Here is a 20,617-nt window from a genome sequence, read left to right as displayed (position 1 = left end):
TGCATGTGTCATACCTGACTTGTTAATTTTTCATCAACTGAAAACCTTTTTCATCCACTATAACTTTTCTAAAATTACACTTAAAATACATTTATATGTATAATGAGTAATATGGAAAAAAAATTAATAAATTGTAATGAACTGTAACTAATACTTATGGTCCAGTGTACTTGCAACAGCAAGTGTGTTGCAAGTGCGTGTGTATATATATATATTTGAATAATGAACAATAGTTGAAAACAGTAGTGAAAGAAAATAAAAAATAAAGGAAATAAAGCTAACATCAGAGGCAGCAAAATGCATGTTCCTCTACATGATGCTTGAAATATAACTAATACAAGCTAAAAATAGAGTATTTTTAGATATAAAATTTAAATATACTAGAAATATATTTAAAAACTCATGCCTGTAGCATGGCATACCATACAGCAAAAAAAAAAATAAATAAACATAATAATCAAACCAACAGGGAGAGCACAGAAAAGGTAACAAGACTAAAAATATTGTAGCAGAAACTCTTCAAATTAATTTAGAAAATCTAAATAATAAATGAAAAAAAGAAATCAATTAAATTTAGATGCCAGTTACATAAATTTAACAACACCTTCCTCGACGAGTACCAGTTCCAAATTGCGTGAAATATCATAAGTAGAGATGTAAACTGACTACAATAAAATAAAACCAAAATAAACTGACCATTATGCCTCATATCGACAGAGGACCACAAGGCCAATAGCGGTCAGGGAATCACTGCATTTCAATCATTAGACAAATCGCTGCAAAGACAAACTGATCAAAGGATCAGTCCATCATCCGATCCTCAGATCAAACCGCCAATGCAGAAGATTTGAATAATCGTCGTCCTTATGCAGTGAAAAATAAAAATAAAGAACAGACTAGCATTTCAGGGCAAGGCCATACCACTGACACAGTGTAAGCTTAACCAGATTATTTAGACATATAATGAACTGTAGATGGCGGTACGGATGCAGCATTAACAAATCAACCCACTACTGCCATGTGATATACATATATTTGAATAATGAATAATAGTTGAAAACAGTAGTAAAAGAGAATAAAAACTCATGCAAAAAATAATAATGGAGATAATATGCAATTGCGTTCTTTCAATCTTTTATTGATGCACTGTACAATAAAGTATTTAAAACATCAATATTCATTTTAAATATACATAAACATGATAAACACACACCTTTTGTCACAAAAACTGCTGTTCCACGTGGTTGTATTGACTTACTTTCATGTTTGGAAATTTGAAAATTTCAACCAACAAATGATTGAAAATTCGGGAGAAATAGGAAAACAATGCACTCCATGTTCTTTCAACTAAGTAGACATTAGCGAACAAATTTTGCACATTTTAGTTGTTACTTCCAAGTCTCATAATTTAAAAAAAAACTGTATCAAGGGTTGACTGTTTCTTTGCACCTCTTTATTTCTTTTTAACAATTTCAATACAGCACTTTAACTGTAAAAATGAAAGGAAATCTACCTTTCTGTTTCAAGAAATTTATGTCCAGTTTGCAAACCAGTGTGTGCTTCCATGATACAAGTCAATAAGTAAAGTTACAAGTAATTTGTTATTGTTCTCATTGAAATCAAAAGATAATGCAGATTTGTGTTAAGCTGAAAATATCACCACATGTTCACAAGAAATCCAAAACATTGATCTTATGTGACTAAAAGCACATTTCAACTAATAAAATATGGGAGCCAGTTTGCATTGTGTTATAAGTGGAATCACGTTTTAATGGGTTTTAGCTGTATTTATATACATTGCACTTCATTCGGTCACATTATTGTTGTAAAACATTAGCTAAAGCTCACATTTTACTTTACTAAATGCATCATTCTTTTGGAACTAAATCTGATGATAGTGCTGTGATAATGAACATGAACAGATCAACCGTAAGAGGGGAATTTAAAAAATGGAAAAAAGAATGGTGAACTATGCAAGAAAGCAAGCTTATAGAGCATCAGCCAGAAAAGAAACTACCCACCTAACCCATCCATCCCCATCAATAATATGTCTAGTTCTTCCTTGAATTTATTCAAACTACCCAATCGCTCAATGATAGATGGAACTTTTTTTTCCCAACAATCAACAACTCAATGGCTGTTGAGTTGTTGATTGTTGGGAAAAAACTGAGTAAGTTGATGGTGGCAGGAGAGATGTGCTTACACACATTTCTCCTGCCACCATCCTTACTCAGTTTGAATTTATATCCCCCTCGTGTGTAGTCTCAGCAAGAGGAAGAATGCCATCACCATTGAGCTTATTCAATCCATTCAGGGCTTTAAACACCTCAGTCAGATCTCCTTGCAGGTTTCTAGTCTCCAGAAATTGCAATTTGCAGAACTGAAGTCTTTCTTTATAAGAGCAGCCCTTCGTTCCCTTTACCACTCTCGTTGCTCTTCTCTGCACCATGCTATGCCATTCTATCAGATCTACACCCTTCCTAAAATGAGATCTCCAGATTTGTATACTGTACTCAAGATGCAATTTAACCATGGCTTTATATTAAGGGATAATGACCTTATCTGTGCTAGCAGAGATCCTGTATATCATTGACAAAACCCCATGAGCTGTCCTGGCAGCCTGTTTGTATTGCACAGAGAACTTCATATCTGACTGCACAATTACTCCCAGGTCTTTCATTTTCCATTATGCTGAGTGTACTACCACACAGTTATGTTATTCTGGTATATCTGGTTCTCAATATATGCTACTCATAGGCAGTATATTGAGAACTTGTGAGCAATAAATTTAGTCTTTAGTAATATATAGCTATATGGTATTATATATAGCTGTATATTGCTCCACATATTTTTAGAGATTCTGTTTTCAAACATATTGATGTTTTAGATACAGTTAGATAGCATTCAAAAAAAGAAAATCAAGAAAGGAGAAATATATACCTTTTAAAAAAAATTCATTTTGCAATGTACTTGATTTAAAATACAGAAATCCCTTTCTCTAGAAGATCAAGTGCACAGAACTGAGTTAATATACAGTGTACGACAGAGGTGTATGGTAAAGGAAGAATTTTCTATGTAATGGCATAGCTAGCTGAATACAGAGTGAAGGAAGAATTTTTTGGTAAGCATTTCATTATGAAGTGTGCTTTGCACGTGGAACTTGCAGTTTGGTAAGAGATGCTTGCTTAGGGTTAAAACTTTTTGAGTACAGTTGCTGTTAACTATCTCTCTCTGCACCCACTACTACTGGTACCTGTAGTATTAGCATTAATTGAGGCATATGATGTAAGAAAGCAAGCTTAAACAGCATCACCCAGGGCTGTGGTAGAGGGTATACACGGTTATACACCGTATACCTTCTGGATTCTTTTAGGTGAATAGTGTATACCTTCTGGTTTTTGAAAGAATTTTAAAAAAAGCAGATATTATTAAAATATTTACTGAAAATTGAAAATAAATTTATTAGAATTTGATTCTTAGACAATACTTAGTTTTATTATTTTTTATGTATATACCATATAACATTTGTAATATCTGCTTGATTTTACGGGCTGCATTTTCATTTCTTTGGATAAATCAATCATTGTTTAAACATAAACTAATTAGCTAACTAATTTCATTATTGATAACGTAACCCCTATTTTTAACGTTGGCTATGGGAAATAAATTCCCGCTTTACGAGCGTGTGCTAGGAATGAATTAACTTGTAAAGTTGGGACCTACTTTTATATATATATATGTGTGTGTGTGTGTGTGTGTGTGTGTGTGTGTGTGTGTTTTTCCGCTTATGCTATTTATAATATATGGGGACAACAAAGGGTGATCTGAAATTCCAAAATCATGAACAATTGTTTTCACCTATGATGTTTGGTAAAGATCTTTCTTAAGACTGGCCATATTGTATTATATATTCTGTGAATCTCACTGAACTAGATATAATCTACTAACTGCTACTTCTGTTATCATGTGCAGCAAAAAAGGTGTACCAAGTTAAAGCCATTGGTATTAAAAACTTGACAAAGTGCAGCAAAACATTTGGCAACAATAGTGACAACATATCTATCCACTTTGCCCTTTCCTTTGGTATTGATTGCATTATGCAGGGTGCCTCCGTAGCCAGGTGGGCAGGAGCAGTAGTGTGTAGCACGCGCTTCTTGATTAGACTGGGGTTCGAGCCGGTGACCATCAAATACGGAGGATTCGGAAAGGTCAGGGAATGACCACCGCATATCCCCGGAGCATTATGGCCTTAGTTGCTAATGCTCCTAAAAACCAAATAACAAACAAACAAAACAGCATTATGCAGTTTTCATTGCTGAAGATTGACATCTTGTCATCTTCATTTGATGTGGATTCTCTCTGGTTCTCCCTTACATCTAAATAAGATAAAACTCATATTTTAATGTAGTTTCTGCTTGAATAAATCTCTCTCTCATTATTAAATTTATACTAATGTTCTTTTATTAGATTTTACATTGCAGAATAGTCCTTGAAAGAAATTTTGTTTTGAGAGTAGGTTTAGACTAGAGAATTAAGTTATTTCAATCTCAGAGCCCAAATCATTGCTACTTATCATAGACTTAGTCGAGTGGACAGTAGTGAGAGTGCAGTCACACACTCTTTGAGTGAATTATGGTTCAAGCTTATGTGACTTTGAAATATGATTAATGATTGCATTCATGTTTATTGTAAACTCCTTTGGCTTAGTGGAGTGTGAACTCAACACACTCAATCACCCAAGGCAGAGGAGTTTAAAATAAATTGTGCTGGAGCATTAACAAGAACACTGTAGGGTAATGTATGAGGGTTACTTGAGTTTCTAGCTTAGCATGGGAGGAGTAACCTGTAACCGTTTTTAAATGTAATCTCTTTGTGACTCAGTACACTTTTTTCTAGCATTTTTCCGAAATAAACATTCTGCATACACTGTTGCTTCATCATCCTACCTAAATTTCCTTCCAGACAACACGGTGTTTAATTTCAAGAATAGGTGGAAACTAGATGTAACTAGAACTGGCAAATATTGTGGGTGGAGCAACAGTACATAGTTTGCCTGATGAATTGTAGTCATGGCACCATCCAATGTATAAATTGGGGCATGGTCCTCGCTGTGGGGGGACACTTCTTTGGTCAGTTTTCTTGGTGGCCGCTTTACTTTATTTCATCTTGTAATTTAGTTACTGAGTTAGCATAGTATTATGTGTTTATTGTTTTCCCTTTGGAAAATAATCTACTATTATTAACCCTTTTCAAAATTTAATATTTTCAAAAGAATTTTCATAAATTTCACAAAGAAATTCATTCTACAGAGCCAGCCGTTATTGGAAAACTGATTCTCACTATCCAGACTGGTTTAGGTAACTCACTTAGAAAAGGACTAGTATGACTGCAACTTGGTTATGGTTATTTTAAAATATCTTTTTAAAATCAGAACTATCTTGACCAATTAGAACATTATTTTTCTCCCTGGATAACGGTCATAAGAATGGCAGGATTTCTGTTGTTTTCCTTGAGAGAGAGAGAGAGAATTAACTGCTGAATTGTGATGTGCCTGTAGCAACTTGGTTTCTTAAGTGATTCTTTGTTCATGAATAGTTCACACTCCCATGCGAAATAAGTATAAAGATTAAAAACAGGTCTTCTAGCCTTATTACTGATGAGTTTGTTACGTTTAAACAACTCTTGCTTGTTTGGGAACATCTTTACCAGTGGTGTTGTCCTAGAGACTTGAATGCACAGCATTCATGACTGAAAACTCCACAAATTTAAGTGGAACATGGTATGGATGCACTATAGCAATCTGGTTAATTAGATGGTTATAGTTCTTAAGTTATACTTCCCCACATTAGTTAATCTTTCATATATAATTTCCCATCCTAAAGAGCAAATAAACTTCAGCAACCAAAGATTATTGCCAATTGGTACCACTATACTTAAAGTTCCTGAAAAATCCCTTTTATTATTTTTTTCTTTTTGACCTATAGATGATAATTTCAACATTTATCTTTTTTTTTTTTTTTAATTAAAAAAAACTTTTCATGTCTGACTAACTTAGCAGATATTAGAGTTTAATATGCAGAGTGTGGCAATAAATTCCTGTACTGGTGTAATAAAAATAACACGAAGGGAAGGAGATCAAAAATGTTTTTTTATTTTTATTCAAAGTAATCACCACCTGATTGAATGCACCTGGGCACCTTTACCAATGGTGTCCTACAGACTGAATGCACAATGTTCATGACTGAAAAATCCACAAACTTTAGTGGCACATGGTATGGATGCACTATAACATGGTATGGATTACTACACCATTCTAAGAATTTCTGAAAAGAGTCAGCAAAGGCATCCAAAAAGAGATGATATTCAGTTTGGCAGTTACACTTTTCTTTATGTCCTCAACATCACGAAATCTTTTTCCTCTGATGGCAGTTTTCACCTTGGGAAAGAGGAAGAAGTCTACTAGTGCTGGATTGGGTAAATAGTTGATATGGTTTGTCAGAAATATCTTCACACATGCAGAATCATAAGGGCATTGTCGTGCAAAAAGAATCGGCTCTCGCTCAGGAAATGCATTTCAGTAGTCTTTGAAGCACATTTATGTAAAATGCTGAATTCAGGTACTATTTCCTTGTTAATCATACCCTGTTTGTTTAAAAATATGATTAGCATTGTCTTGATCCTTTACCTATGGAAACAAAACTTTTTTGGGCCTTGGTGATGATTTTGAAATCTGCTGCATGTTCCGACACTCTTTCTCTAGGTCGTACCGAAACACAAAACATCCATCTCCAGTGACAATACAGTTGAGGAAATTAGTATTGTCTTGACAAGTCTAGGTGAAGTCTTCGCGTGATGGCTCTTCATTGCTTCTGCTCATCTGTGAGAGTGTGCAGCACAAATTTTGTACAGACCTTCCTTTTCCCTAAATTTTTACAGAATTGGTGAATCATCTCCTTATTCATATCCAACTTATCAGCCATCATTCTGAGGATCAAATAATTGTCTCTTGCCATAATTTTCCAAACTTTTGCTACTTTGTCTTCATTTCAAGAGGTATATGGATACCCACTTCTTGGGTCATTGTGTGAAGATCCTTGCATGTCTTTGAACCACATACACCATTCAAGCACAATGAAACAACTTACCATTTCATCATCATAAGCAATTTTTAACCTTATGTTAATAAAACAGTGCCAATGAATCAAAAATGAACACTTGAAAATTAGTAGAAGAAACCAAAACAACAATAATAATAATGAGACTATACAGATTCAAAGAGGAATCTGTTGTGGGATTCAGATATCTTAGCATCAACAACAGCAGTAAGATTTAAACCAGCTTATTACGGAGCATTAAAGTCATTAAATGCTCTGTACTTGCAAAAATCTGAACATATCCAAAAATCTGAACATATCCAAAAATGCAGAAATTAAATTATAGGCAACCATCATTAGGCCTGTTGTAATCTTCTAGTGAGAGAGTTGGTAGTGTCTTGAAAAGAACTAGAAAAAGCTATAAACCTTTCAAACTAAGGTACTAAGAAAGATCTTTGTACTTGATACTCAACATGCTGTTTTCAGAATTAAAAAAAAAAAAAAAAAAAAAAAAAAAATCCATGAAATGCACCAACGATAAGAAATCATATGAAAAGCGACAGACTCAAGTGGGCTGGCCATGTAACCACCATGTCGGGAAACAGATTACCACAAGAATCTTATTGATGAAACTTGTGAGAGAAGACCTAGAGGATGGTCCAGGAAAGAAAGACAGCATGAGGAATGATATAGAAAGCTTGGAGGCATATTGTGAAGGCAGAAAAGACCCCAAGGTCCATACATTCTAAAGTTTATTATGAACAATTCTAATAATATTAATGTTATAATGTGTAAAAAAATATTGCATATTTTAGATAGTGGAGTTAAGTGAAGCCATCTGCCCCCTCCTATTGTTTACACAACTTTTTGCATTTCAGAATATGCCCATAATTACCACCCTATCTAGAGTAAACAACAACAGGTAGTCCTTACAAAAATTGGTATATAAGTATAAATTTATTTTTTGCTAGATAAACTTAATTATTGATGTAATTAATTTATATTATAATTAATGATTTCCTGATCAAGTCTTCTTTAATTCAGATCTACATGATCAGGATGAAAAGAAGAAACAGCTTTTAGCCCTGTTTGATATTCTACCCTTAGTTAACCAAGAAATTATCAAATATCTGTTAGACCACATGATCAGGTAAGAAAAAGTAGTTGGTCCTGCTGTAAGTATTAAAATATCATAAAGCAGTAACAGTAACAAAATTAATTGGTTGTACTTGTTTTTCTGCTTTTCCCATCCCCACAGTTTTGAAATGATTTACGCTATCTTGATTATACTTTTTTCACTACACAAAATCAAATTATATTTTTGAAATTTTTACAGAATGTATTTGATTAATTGTTTACATAGTGAGCAAGATCTCTCAGTGCTGTTGTTGCTACTTCCAACTAGCATTACTGGGATCCAATGTCCACAGCATAAAATTCAGGGTAACACCATGCAATCTGGCGTGTTTGCCATATCCTGAAACCTGTGATAAAGGGAATTCTGATGGCTGAGGGGGCCCAGCTCTAATGCACCACTTTGGCTCTCTCTCTCTCTCTCTCTCTCTCTCTCTCTCTCTCTCTCTCTCTCTCTCACACACACACACACACACACAAAAAGATGTGAGCTCCAGGATTGGGTTGCCTAGTGGACTTGCCTCTGGAAAAAAAAAAAAAAAAACTTATAGGGGAAATGTCACCCTTCTTTATGCAGAAGGGTGCAGTAGAATTCCAATACCCCTTATATCAGTGAAATGGCTTTTCAGAAGACATGTTAATAAAAACTAAAAGTTATAAATAGTTGGAACATTTCCTTCAAACCACCATTACTATTGAGGGAATTCCAGTTAAGGCATTCCCGTTTGAGAGTTGTCCTCCCATAAAATGCCAGATTCATCTCATATTGTGATTTCAGAATGGGAAAGTATCAGAAGAGGAAATGTATTCTGAATTAAAGCCACAGCAAGTAACAACTGTAAAACAAATATGCTTGCATAAAGATTGAAATATGGTTCCCACTAGAAACCTCATTCTTACTTTCAGTTTCCACATTTTATAATTCCATTGCAGGTGGACTTATATCTAGACTGCTCAGTAAGGCCATAATACCAAATCTTCCTAAGGTGCTTTAAGTGCTGAAAGACTCTCACATGTGGCTTATTGAGTTGCCCTTGCATTTACTTTAAAGCCTACAAATCAAGGGATGTTCAGCTACGGATTCCATATGTGTTAACTGTCAAGAAAAACATTGTATATACACTTGAGAATACCAGCAGTGGAAGGAAAAAGAAAAAAAAGAAATATATAGACTTGGGGTATAGTTAAATATATCTGACAAGAATGCAAGAAAAGAACTAAAATCAATAAATAATAATGCTTACGTGTGCTGAAAAATGTAAGAAAATATTTCGCTGGGACACAAGCTAAACTAACTATTCTACCTAGAGTCATTCAGTCCAAATCATGTGCTGTTGAGTTCTCAAAAACCTTCTCAGAAATCTTAGTCGACAGCCACTCCTATGTCAGTACCACCTATTGCTCCCTCTCTACCAAAACTATGTAAAAAAAAAAAAAAAAAAAAAACTGGATAAAACTTAAGTACCATCAAGCCTCCAGTAGCACATGAAAAAAAATGGATTTTGAAGTTAAGGTATCCAGAGAGTCAGTCTTGTAAATCTTAGAAGAAATTGACACAACCCACTGTAAACCCTTCTAAGGAAAGATGAATCCATGACTGATGAAACAGTGTCCTCATCCCATAGAGGTCAAATGGCTTTTCTGCCAATCCCAAATGATGTCCATGTTCCTACAATGGAATTGGAACTTGTTTAGATTCCAGCAAAATAGCAGTGACAATCAAGGTCCTCCTGCAAAAGTATGAACCAGTCTGCTTTTTCTTGCAGGTCACATTTAAGACAAATAAAGAACCCTTTCATGTGTAACTTGATTATCATTCAGAAGGATTTAAAGTAGGGATGGATCTGCTCATGGAGGAATCAGTGTCTTTGTGAGTAACTACACCCCATTCCATTTTTTGCCACTCACAGCTGATTTTCTACTAACTGTATGCCCATCTGTTTGCCAAATGGGACTAACGTCTATCAGATAGAACTTAATACAGGTAACCCTCGTATAACATGGTAGTTAGGTTTCTATAAAATCTCTTGTAGTGCAAAACCATGTTATACGGGACTAAAAACCAATACAAAAAGGGGGGGTGGGGATTATGATCCAAAAACTAACAAAAATACATTTTTTTTAACTATTGGAAGGCGCCTCCATAGCCAGGTGAGCAGGAGCAGTGCATAGCACATGCTTCTTGATTAGATTGGGGTTTGAGCCTGTGACCACCAAATATGGAGGATGCGGAAAGGTCAGGGAATGACCACCGCATATCCCGGAGCAATATGGCCTTAGTTGCTAATGCTCCTAAAAACCAAATAACAAACAAACAAACATAACTATTGGAAACTTAAATTATTATTAAAAATTATAATAACTGAACAAACAAACATCTTACAAACTGTGATAAATAATATGTCAGTTAATCTACGTTCATTTAATTTTCTTCCTCTTCATCGCTGCTAAGCACAATCAAATGAGAATGTTTTCTCGGTTGCAGAATATCTTCATCATCTGAACTTTCTTCTGCAGCATCTAGATTTTGTGTATCTTGCTCTCTTTAAAATATCAGTATTCTGGGATTGTTTGCTTTTGCTTGATAGATCTTTGTAAATTGCATGGTATGGGGCTAAGCATTTTTGAAGCTCCCTTTTGAACTTTGTGTTCCTTCCAGTTGAAGGATCTGTGTTTAAAAAAAATAATAAAATAAGATTCTAATTCCTTAGCTAAGTTTATGCTTTTTAGTGTAAAACTTAGAACTTCAGAATTTTCATCTGTGCTGTCATCTTCTGAATTGACTTGATTTATCTCTGATACTATTTCTACCAAATCCGCTTTGCCAGCCTCTTTTCTACCAGTAATTCGTGAATGTGTTCAGTAGTCATATCATTAAAACCTTCCCCTCCTACTGATTTAGCAAGTTCTACTATCACACCGATTCTGTTTTCTGCCGGTTAGACCATATTTCCTGAATGAACTGACTCTGGCTGTACATTTTTCCAACACGCACGTGTTGACGGTTTTACTTCTTTGAGCGATAAAGCTATGATTCTGATACAATTCACAAACGAAAAATGTTTCCATGCCTCCATCACTTTAATAGATTTGGGATCAATTTTTTCCCAAATCCATTGCAATGATTTTATGATGTAATGAGTTTTAAAGGTAGATATAATGCCTTGATCTAATGGGTGAATTAAAGAAGTTGTATTAGGTAGTAGGAACATTGTTTCAACATTTTGGATGGCCTGGAGCATTATCCAACAGCAGTAAAATTTTGAAATCTGGATTTTTCCGCTTTAAATAGTTTTCCACAGCTGGAACAAAACAATTTAGAATCCATTCTTTAAATAAATTGGTAGTTACCCAAATTATGCCTAATTTCCTTAGGCATTTAATTCACAACAAAGAAATTATTCCAATACGCTTCTTAAAAACAAAGTTTAATAATACATACACGGAAAAATTTATAAACGACCAAATAAAAACCAAAATAACCTTAAAAGTTACAAACTACACGTTTTGAAGTCACAAATTTTTATGGTCTCAAAATACCATAAGTTCAATAGCACAGAACCTAACACAGGGATTTCCCAACAAAAAAAAATACGGGGATTTCTCAATAAATATGTATGCAGGTAGTTCTCGACGTTACGAGATAATTCATTCCTAGCACGTGCTTGTAAAGCAGGAATTTATTTCCCATAGACATAATGTTAAAAATAGGGGTTACGTTATAAACAATGAAATTAGTTAGCTAATTAGTTTGTTTAAACAATGATTATTTATCCAAAGAAATGAAAATGTAGCCTATAAAATCAAGCAAATTATAATAATAGAGAAATTATTTATGACATTCATTCTTTAACATTAAAAATGTTAAAGAATGTTTATTCTTCATCACCATCGACTAAATGCACACTCGTTGGGCATTTAGTCGATGATGGCAGAAAGAAGTTTCTCACTCGGAAATCTGGTGCGTGACAACCCGTCCTCATCAGTAGAGGTCATGGATTTGGGGGTGGGGGGGGGGGGGGGAGAGTTATGTTCTGTTTTTAGACTTGAACTTATAGGATATTTGTTATCACGTTTTCGAAGGAGGAGTAATGTCCCGTGTCTAAGGTGAGCTACCAATTCAAACTATTATTTATTTTTTTCCCCGTTCAGTCTGTTTTTTCTTTGTTATTTGCAGCTACTTTTAAACTGCTTTTATGTTTTTGGATTCTTGTATGTAACGTTATCATGCTGCCGATATACAGGTAGTTCTCAACTTTACGAGTTAATTCGTTCCTAGCGCGCGTAGAGTATCAGCAATGAAATTAGTTGGCTAATTAGTTTATGTTTAAGCAATGACTGATTTATCCAAAAAAATGAAAACGTAGCCTGTAAAATCAAGCAAATTATAATAATAGAGAAATTATTTATTACTTACAAATGTTAAAGAATGTTTATTCTTCATCATCATCATCATCATTGACTAAATGCAAACTCGTTGATCACCCATTATTGGCTCGGCACTCGTTGGTTTGTTGCACAAGAGTCGTCTTCTTCAGCAATGCTTCAAGAGGTGTTTATTTTCAAGATAATCTTCTCTTTTCTTTATAAATTTCAATAGCATGCATAAGCATTTTTTAACGGAATGCGGGCGCCTCCGTAGCCAGGTGGGAAGGAGCAGCAGTGTGCAGCACACGCTTCTTGATTAGACCGGGGTTCGAGCCCGTCACCACCAAATACGAAGGATGCGGAAAGGTCAGGGACTGACCACCGCATATCCCGGAGCAATATGGCCTTAGTTGCTAATGCTCCTAAAAATCAAACAACAACAACAACATTTAACGGAATGCACAAATTGCAACTGACACGATTTGCATGGAGTAACAAGTTTACGAAGCTTAAAAAAAAAAAAAGGAATGAAGAGAATATTCTGAAAATTTATTTTTGTTTTTATATGATTGAAGATTTCAGTAAAGGGCAAACACATTTCACCATAATAACGTAAAAACCCACACAATTCCAGCTATCCGTATTTTCACAATTCAGTAAAACGAGTTTACTACCCATTTATAATTGCTTGCAGTAACAGAAAAGCCTAATAAACTGGAAAGTGCAAATTGTTTTTAATTGTTTTAGTCGTGACTTCCAGAAATGTGCTTTATAAATATATCACAAAGCTGTTAAAAATTTGTTCTTATAACATATGATAATGATGAAAGTGTAGTGCATTTAATGATTTTAATTAGTAACTAATACAATTTACACTATAAAAACAATCTTTTAGGGAGTTATATAGTGAAAATTTGAACTTCCAAGGTCGTATGTTATAGACTAACTCCTACTAATTACCAAAAAACAATTTGTTATTGGGTTCACATTACAATATTTTCAATATACGCTGGTAACGGATTAATATCGTAAAGCGGGATACACTGTATCGTATAGCTATGCGCGTGGTTTGGAATGCAGTATTTATGAATGTTTAACATTCATTTTTTGCAATTAATATTTTCGATTTTGTTGATACTTGATACTTAAAAAAAAAAAAAAAAAAAAAAATTCCTAAACCCGGGAACTCTTAAAGTGAGAGAACTGCCTGTGTATATATATTTTTATTTTTTTGCATAATGACTAGGAGTTAACAGCGGTGATTCACACAAACAAAGAATGCAAATGTTTAAAATTTACATCCAACATAATAGCAGGTTTTTCCCTACACAAAAGTTCAAAAATATCATGTTATTCACTGTTTGCTGCAATTCTCTAATCGTGTTGTGTGAGGATTGCCACAATTTATCAATCATGTTAGAGCGAAATCGTGTTGTTAAACTACTGTGTTATACGGGGGTTGCCTCTAACCTTATGCAGTTGCCTTTCCTATGCCAAGGAATTTCATTGGAAAAAGCACCCTGTAAGTTGGCACTGATATTAATGGGAGGGTGAGGTGGTAATATCACTGAGCATATGCTCACTGACAAATGACTTCTCCCTTTTAAACTAACACCTTTTCCATATGCCTGTCCAGATATTTTTTGCCAGTGATCTTTCCACAATCTGCTCCCTTTATCTCATCATATCTTCTACCTTGCAGGTATATGAGAGTTTACCTTGCAGGTATATGAGAGTCCATATGGAAGTGAACTAAAATGATCATTTGCTCGAAATAATTACTGTACTTAGTGGGAGACCATATATCCTTTTTTGGTTATCACAGAGAAAGCTTGATCAGGCTGGCTGGCATGTCTTATGACATATGATAGAGCTTGACATCACTAGTCAGTCAAGAACCTGTCAGTGATGCAGCTACATTCATATAGCTGCAGTTTGCCAATTAAAATGTTTCCACCATTTCCAAAACTGTTGGAATGCAGAATGTACAGAATGAATGTAAAAAAAAAAAAAAAAGGTGGGGGGGTGCAAAACAAGCTCGCAAGAGTATCCTAATGATATTCCCCTAATGCTGATCAGAGTCTTTAAAAAAACACAGAGATATGCACTTTTTGGCTACATCTAAGGTTGACAGTTGAGTGAATCCATTGAAGAGCAAAAAAAAAAAAAAAAAATCTGGCATGTAAAAAACTCTGATAGCAACACAACAGCAAAATTAATAACCATGAAGAAGATGAATTTTAGGATCCATTGATAAAATTTCACCATATAAAAGGCCTGGTTAAATGAAGCAGGTTTCGTAAAGAGAAACAAAACCATTCACAAAAATTGGCTACCAGATAGATAGTAGATCTGAGACCGGTGTCAGAGAAGCAAAGTGCCAAAAACTGAGTGGTTTTTATAAGGGAAGATACTTAACTTAATACTTAAAAGTTAAGTATTAAGCCAAAAGGAATTATGGATGTTTTACATTCTCCATTACCCAGTCAGCCAACTCTAAGGCTGGTCAACTGGATAATAGAAACAGCCTTAAGAACTCCCTGTTTTAAGTCTGTCTAAGACACTATCTGAATAATGAAGGGTAAATGCACATTGCACCCTTCATCAGTGGCACATCCACTATATTCTATTGGTGGTGCTAGAATACAGTGGATCTGCTATTGCAGATTCAACTGCCAGCAGCCTCGGGTGCCAAGTGATTGTGACGGAGCAATTTCTCTGTACTTTCACTGCGATTTTCTAAAAGGTGAATTCTAGTTCTCTTTTACATATCACTCCTTAAGAAATCCTTTTATTTAATAACAGCTTGTATCAAAAGTACTGGTAGAGAGCAAGGAAGGAAAGTAACCTTTCAATATTTTTCGTATTTTATAGACTAACTTGTACTAATTTTGCTTGGTCACACCAGGCACTGCTCCTGCCTCACCATGGTGGGGCTGGTAACCATTAACAGAAGAAGGATTAAAAGGAGCCAATATGGAACACAATATATTTCCCTCTTTAGAACTGACAAGATGTCAGCCAGAGGAAGAAAATGACCATGACTCGTCACAACCAAAGAGGTTTAAAACCAATTCCTCGGCGGCAGAGTTTCCTACATTCTCAATAATGCACTCACTATCAGAACAGCCTCTTAGTAAGCTATCCCCTTTCTAATCCAAAAACACTTGGAAAGTATTGCAGAGTCTCTCAAGACGGTTAAGAGACTGCAATCAGGGGACTTACTTTTAGAAACTGTCAACCACAGGCATTCTGAAAAACTCTTACAGATGACAAATTTTGCTAAAATTCCAGTGAAAGTAACTCCCCGTGCAGCTCTAATAGAGCAAAATTATATCTAGTTGGGACCTTTAGAATGTGACGGAGAAAGAAATTAAAGAAGAGCTTCAGGAAAAAATCATAATTGCTGTCAAAAGAATTATGATCAAAAGATACAATATACTCACACCTACCAGAAATATTATTCTCACCTTTAACAGTTCAAGTCTACCCTCATCAGTAAAAGCAGGTTATCTACTCTGCCATATTCATCCTTTTGCTGTTTATGTTATAAACTGCAAAAGTATGGCCACTCTCAAATGGCATGCAGAGGGGACCCAGCTTGTCCCAACTTTGGCTTAGGTTCAATCATAGTCAAAGTGATTGTTCAGCGAAAGAAATGACCTGTCCCAACTGCAAAGGTAACAATTCTGCTTACTCTAAAACATGAGAGGTGGAAAATGGAGAAAAAAATTGTGGAATATAAAGTTGAAAACAAAGTTAGTTATCAGGAAGCAAGAAAATTAATTGCACCCAGTATATCTAAACCATAGGTTCCCAAACCTTTTCGGGCCACCGCCCACATTGCAAGACATAAATTTTGTAACGCCCCCCCATTATAATAGTTTTCCGCGTTCAAGCCGTTTGATATTTTCAACGTAAATAGCAACTAATGATACATTACTGCTTATGCCGTTAAATTATTGAAAAAGTAGTGGCCCATATGTGCTTTATCTTGAACACAATTATTGCTATTCAGATTTTGATGAAATATAGCCCATATGTAAAGATTGTAAAGTGTATGCTGGAATAACATTATGCACAGTTTTATACAATGGTTTAAATATGAAAATTCGGAATACATATTAAGAGATTGCAAATGCATCAGTAAGAATCTTATTGTAATAATTAAAACACCATCAAATGTATTAGAAAATTGTTTATTTCGAACTTACAAAGTAAAAATACAAAGTAAAAATAACAAATTAAGATGAGCCTGATGCATTTTTAAAAGTTTGTTAATATCGGGTTCAACTTTCGTTAAAAACAGTCGTAAATCGCCACGCTCAGTTATATGCAATTGGTTCCTTTTCTTAGACAGTGAATTCACCACAGCACTAAACCCACGCTCAACCAAATAAGAAGATGGAAATGCAATTAAAAATTTCTGCACTATTTCCCATAATCCAGGGTACAGTGTCGGTATTGATTTCTGAAGCCAGAACTCTTGGTATCCACTTTTGAATTTTATTTTTAGTTCTTCATTTGTTGTGAGTTCTATGAGATCCTCTTCTAAATTTGATGATCCTGCTGTGTTTGCATGTGAGAAAGGATCTAGAACCCAATTTAGTATATTCATGTGTAGAATATCCTTGAATCTGTTGTTACAGTGCAAAGGCAGTACCACTGGAAATATGGAGGTGGAGTACCTTCAGGAAAGTCCATTAAGTGATAGAACTATTTAAGGGAACTGGTAGTGACCTGCATGAGAAGGGTACAGGTCAAGCTGTAAGTAAGTGTCAAGAATGTTGAGTGCATTTGTGAAAGTTGTACATGCAGCCCAAGGAAATCTATCCATCATCCTAGCAGAGAACTAGAAATGCCCCAACTGACCATTCACAAGATTCTCTGCCACTCCCTGAAACTTTATGGGTACAAAATCCAGCTTGTGCAAGCATTGAAACTGGTTGATCTGCTACATTGGAGAAAGTTTATTATGGATATGCTTAATTTGATTGAAAATTATGACTTCCTGAGCAAAGTTGTCTTTAATTATGCATCCACCTTCCACCTGTTTGGTAAGGTTGACAGCCACAACTTCAGGATCTGAGGTAGTGAAACCTTTCATGTCTTTAGTGAGCACGGATGGGATTCCCAAAATTGAATGTGTGCCCCTTTCCCCATAACCAGGTGATTGACTCATTTTTCTTCTCTTAGACTACTATAAACAGTAACAATTATCTGGACGTGTTAGAGTATTTTGTAATTCCGCAAATGACAGAACATCAACTCAACATTATGTTTCAGCAAGATGCCCCTCCTTGACTGTATGACAATTTCTCAGTGAGAATTTTCCATGCAGATGGATTGGACAAGGAGGACCAATTCTCTCCCCTCACTCCTACTCACCAGATATAACCCCACTGGACTTTTTTCTGTGTGGTTATGTGAAGGAATAGGGTGTATTGTACATCACCTGTTGCAAATCTGGATGAACTTTGCAAGTGAATCATTGATGCAACTGCTTCTGTGACACTTATAAACCATTTAGACATCCTGTGTGCTACAAATGGTGCCCATGTGCAAACTTGTTAACTTTTGGAGTTGTCCTTTCCATTGAAAAAAAAAGATGTTTGTCGATATCTCTTGTAGTTCCTGTTATATAATATTTTGTAATGTGGTCAATAATTTATGGACACCTTGTATTACAATAGTTGATTTCAGTTATTAAACCCAAAAAATAACTTAAATTACATGTTCCAGGGCAAACTGAGCAGGTAGCAGTTTTGGCAAAAACCATTGCTCAAGAAGTATACCAGATTTTAGTACTTTCGGCATTCATTTTCTACTTAATGATAATTCAATCCTGGCAATGTACTTTCACATCATTTCTATACACTTCTTCAGTAATGATCAAGTACACTAGTTTTGTTGTCTCATATCTGTAGGGGAGACAACCCAGCCTCAGTACAGATAAATGCAATCAAATTTAGGAAGTAAATATTGTTTTCTATTCCATTCAGTAAACATAAGTGTTTTTTTTTTTTTTTTTTTTATATATATATATTGATTTCATTTTTAATTTTTTTTTTAATTTAAGGAGAATGAATTGGTTATTCATTTGTTCCCTTTTTTACTTGGACTTCTCCCCACTTGTACAGTTCTGAACCAAAAAAATGTAGAGCTAAAAATCATCACAATAACTACTCCTGTGTAGGTTATACCAGGAGGTGTTGACATATATCGATTAATATATTGTATTAATATATTCAGATATTCTTGATAGTATGAACCAGAGCTGTAATGCTCAATACGTTCTGTTAATATCAATATTTATAAAAGAATAAGAGACGTTTGCCTCAGTATGATATGTATAACACTTCCTGGTCGAAAAGCGTTGTCAGCTTCAGAAAGGAAAATTGTTTTGCAATTTTTTCGTTAAATTCTTTTAATTAATTTTTATTTAATTTTAAATTATGTTAAATTAAATTGCATTAAATACCACCACTTTGCTTATTGGAGGCTTGAAGTGGTGGAACTCATGTTTAGTCTCCAGAGCTAAGTTCCGGTCAACCCATCCCTATCTCTTCCATCATGCAGTATGACTGATGACCTTTGAGGTTATGATGAACATCATGGTGAGAGCCAATCTTCCTTACATTTTGAGGGTACAGCTCTAAAACGGTGTTTGCAGGCGGGCCGCTAGTTATTACACCAGACCGAACCTACTAGTAACTCTTTAGGAGGCTTCCGGATCAGCTAGTATATAATCTTGCTACCTCTACTCTGCCAGATAGTGACTGGAGGGAGTCAAAGTAGTGTGTATGCAGGGGCATTTTTGAGGCCAGATAATGTCAAGGACCTGGATATATTCTTACCATGTGTACGCCATATCCAGAAATTTCATTATTTCATCTAGCATGTCCCCCCCCCTCCCTTTCTTACCATTGAATACACCATGAATTGTCAAACTGATAGAGTAAGTTTATCTGCAAAAAAATCTAAACGTCCTAAATACTTCCTAGTTCATTTCACAAATACACAATTCTGATCTCAACGATGTCCATTTCCACTTGCAGTCTGCCAAACCCCATGTACTTTTTCTGACAGAATCTCAGTTATCGGTTGATACGACCACTGCTCATCTCAGTTGCCCAAATTATTCGCTCTTTGATTCCTTTCCCCTCAAAGGTAGTACTTGTGAATATGTCCATTCCGATATTCCCTGTCAGAGACTTGGTAATTTGCAATCTCATCTTTTCGATTTTCTCTGGCTTAAAATTTCTCTCCCCCATTGTGTCAAATTCATCTGTTCTCTCTACTGTTCTCCCAATTCCACTAATCACTTTGAGCTCTTTGACTTCCTCTCTTTGCAACTTGACTTACTCCAGTCCAACTTAATTAACAGTGAGGTAATTTTCCTTGGTGATTTTAATATTTACAACTCCAGCTGGCTTCTGTTTTCTAGTTGCACCGTCCCAGCTGGTCGACGTGCTGAGGCTTTTGCAATTACTGATGATCTTGCAGAGATTTTTCATTTACATGCAAGGATACTGGACAATCCTAATCATACAGCCAACACGCTTGATCTTTTTCTCACAAACAACCCTTCTAAGTACATGGTCGAAGTGAGGGGTCCTTTAAGTACCTCAGATCGCAACTTGGTGATTATCTCTTCTCTGATGGAGCCTTTATCTCATTGCTATTCTGAACTTTGTATTGTTTGGCATTACAAGATTGCAAAATGGGATGACCTGCGAGATTTATTTTCTTCTTTTCCTTGGTCGGATTACTGTTTCAAAACTTCTGATGATGAAGAAAATTCCTTTATTCCACACTTCACTTTAAAATCTCGTCCTTTATCTAAACCTTGGTTTTCCAATAAATGTGCTAAGGCTGTTCAAGAGAAGAACGTTACATATCATAATTGGCTTGTTTCCAATTCTTCAGTTTCATTTTCTGCCTACACCAAAGCTCGCAACAATTATAAAGCAGTTATTAATTAGTCCAAACTAGATTTTGTACAGACTGAGTAGAAAACT

The 20,617-nt window shown here is 35.1% G+C and overlaps 1 protein-coding gene across 1 annotated transcript in view; it reads left to right on the top strand.

Annotated features, from left to right (window-relative positions):
* The window catches only part of RhoGAP1A (Rho GTPase activating protein at 1A), a 465,208-nt gene that overhangs the window by 439,024 nt on the left and 5,567 nt on the right, over window positions 1-20,617 (top strand). Inside the window, exon 22 of the mRNA XM_090368823.1 lies at window positions 8,139-8,244. Coding sequence (XP_090224949.1) covers window positions 8,139-8,244 — 106 coding nt within the window. The remainder of the gene's footprint in view (window positions 1-8,138; window positions 8,245-20,617) is intronic.

This window comes from Mastigoproctus giganteus, chromosome 1, assembly GCF_048544385.1.
Source record: "Mastigoproctus giganteus isolate SK-2022 chromosome 1, ASM4854438v1, whole genome shotgun sequence".
Classification (NCBI taxonomy): domain Eukaryota; kingdom Metazoa; phylum Arthropoda; class Arachnida; order Uropygi; family Thelyphonidae; genus Mastigoproctus; species Mastigoproctus giganteus.
Note: the sequence above shows the minus strand (reverse complement) of the source record. Positions and strands in the feature narration are given on the sequence as shown.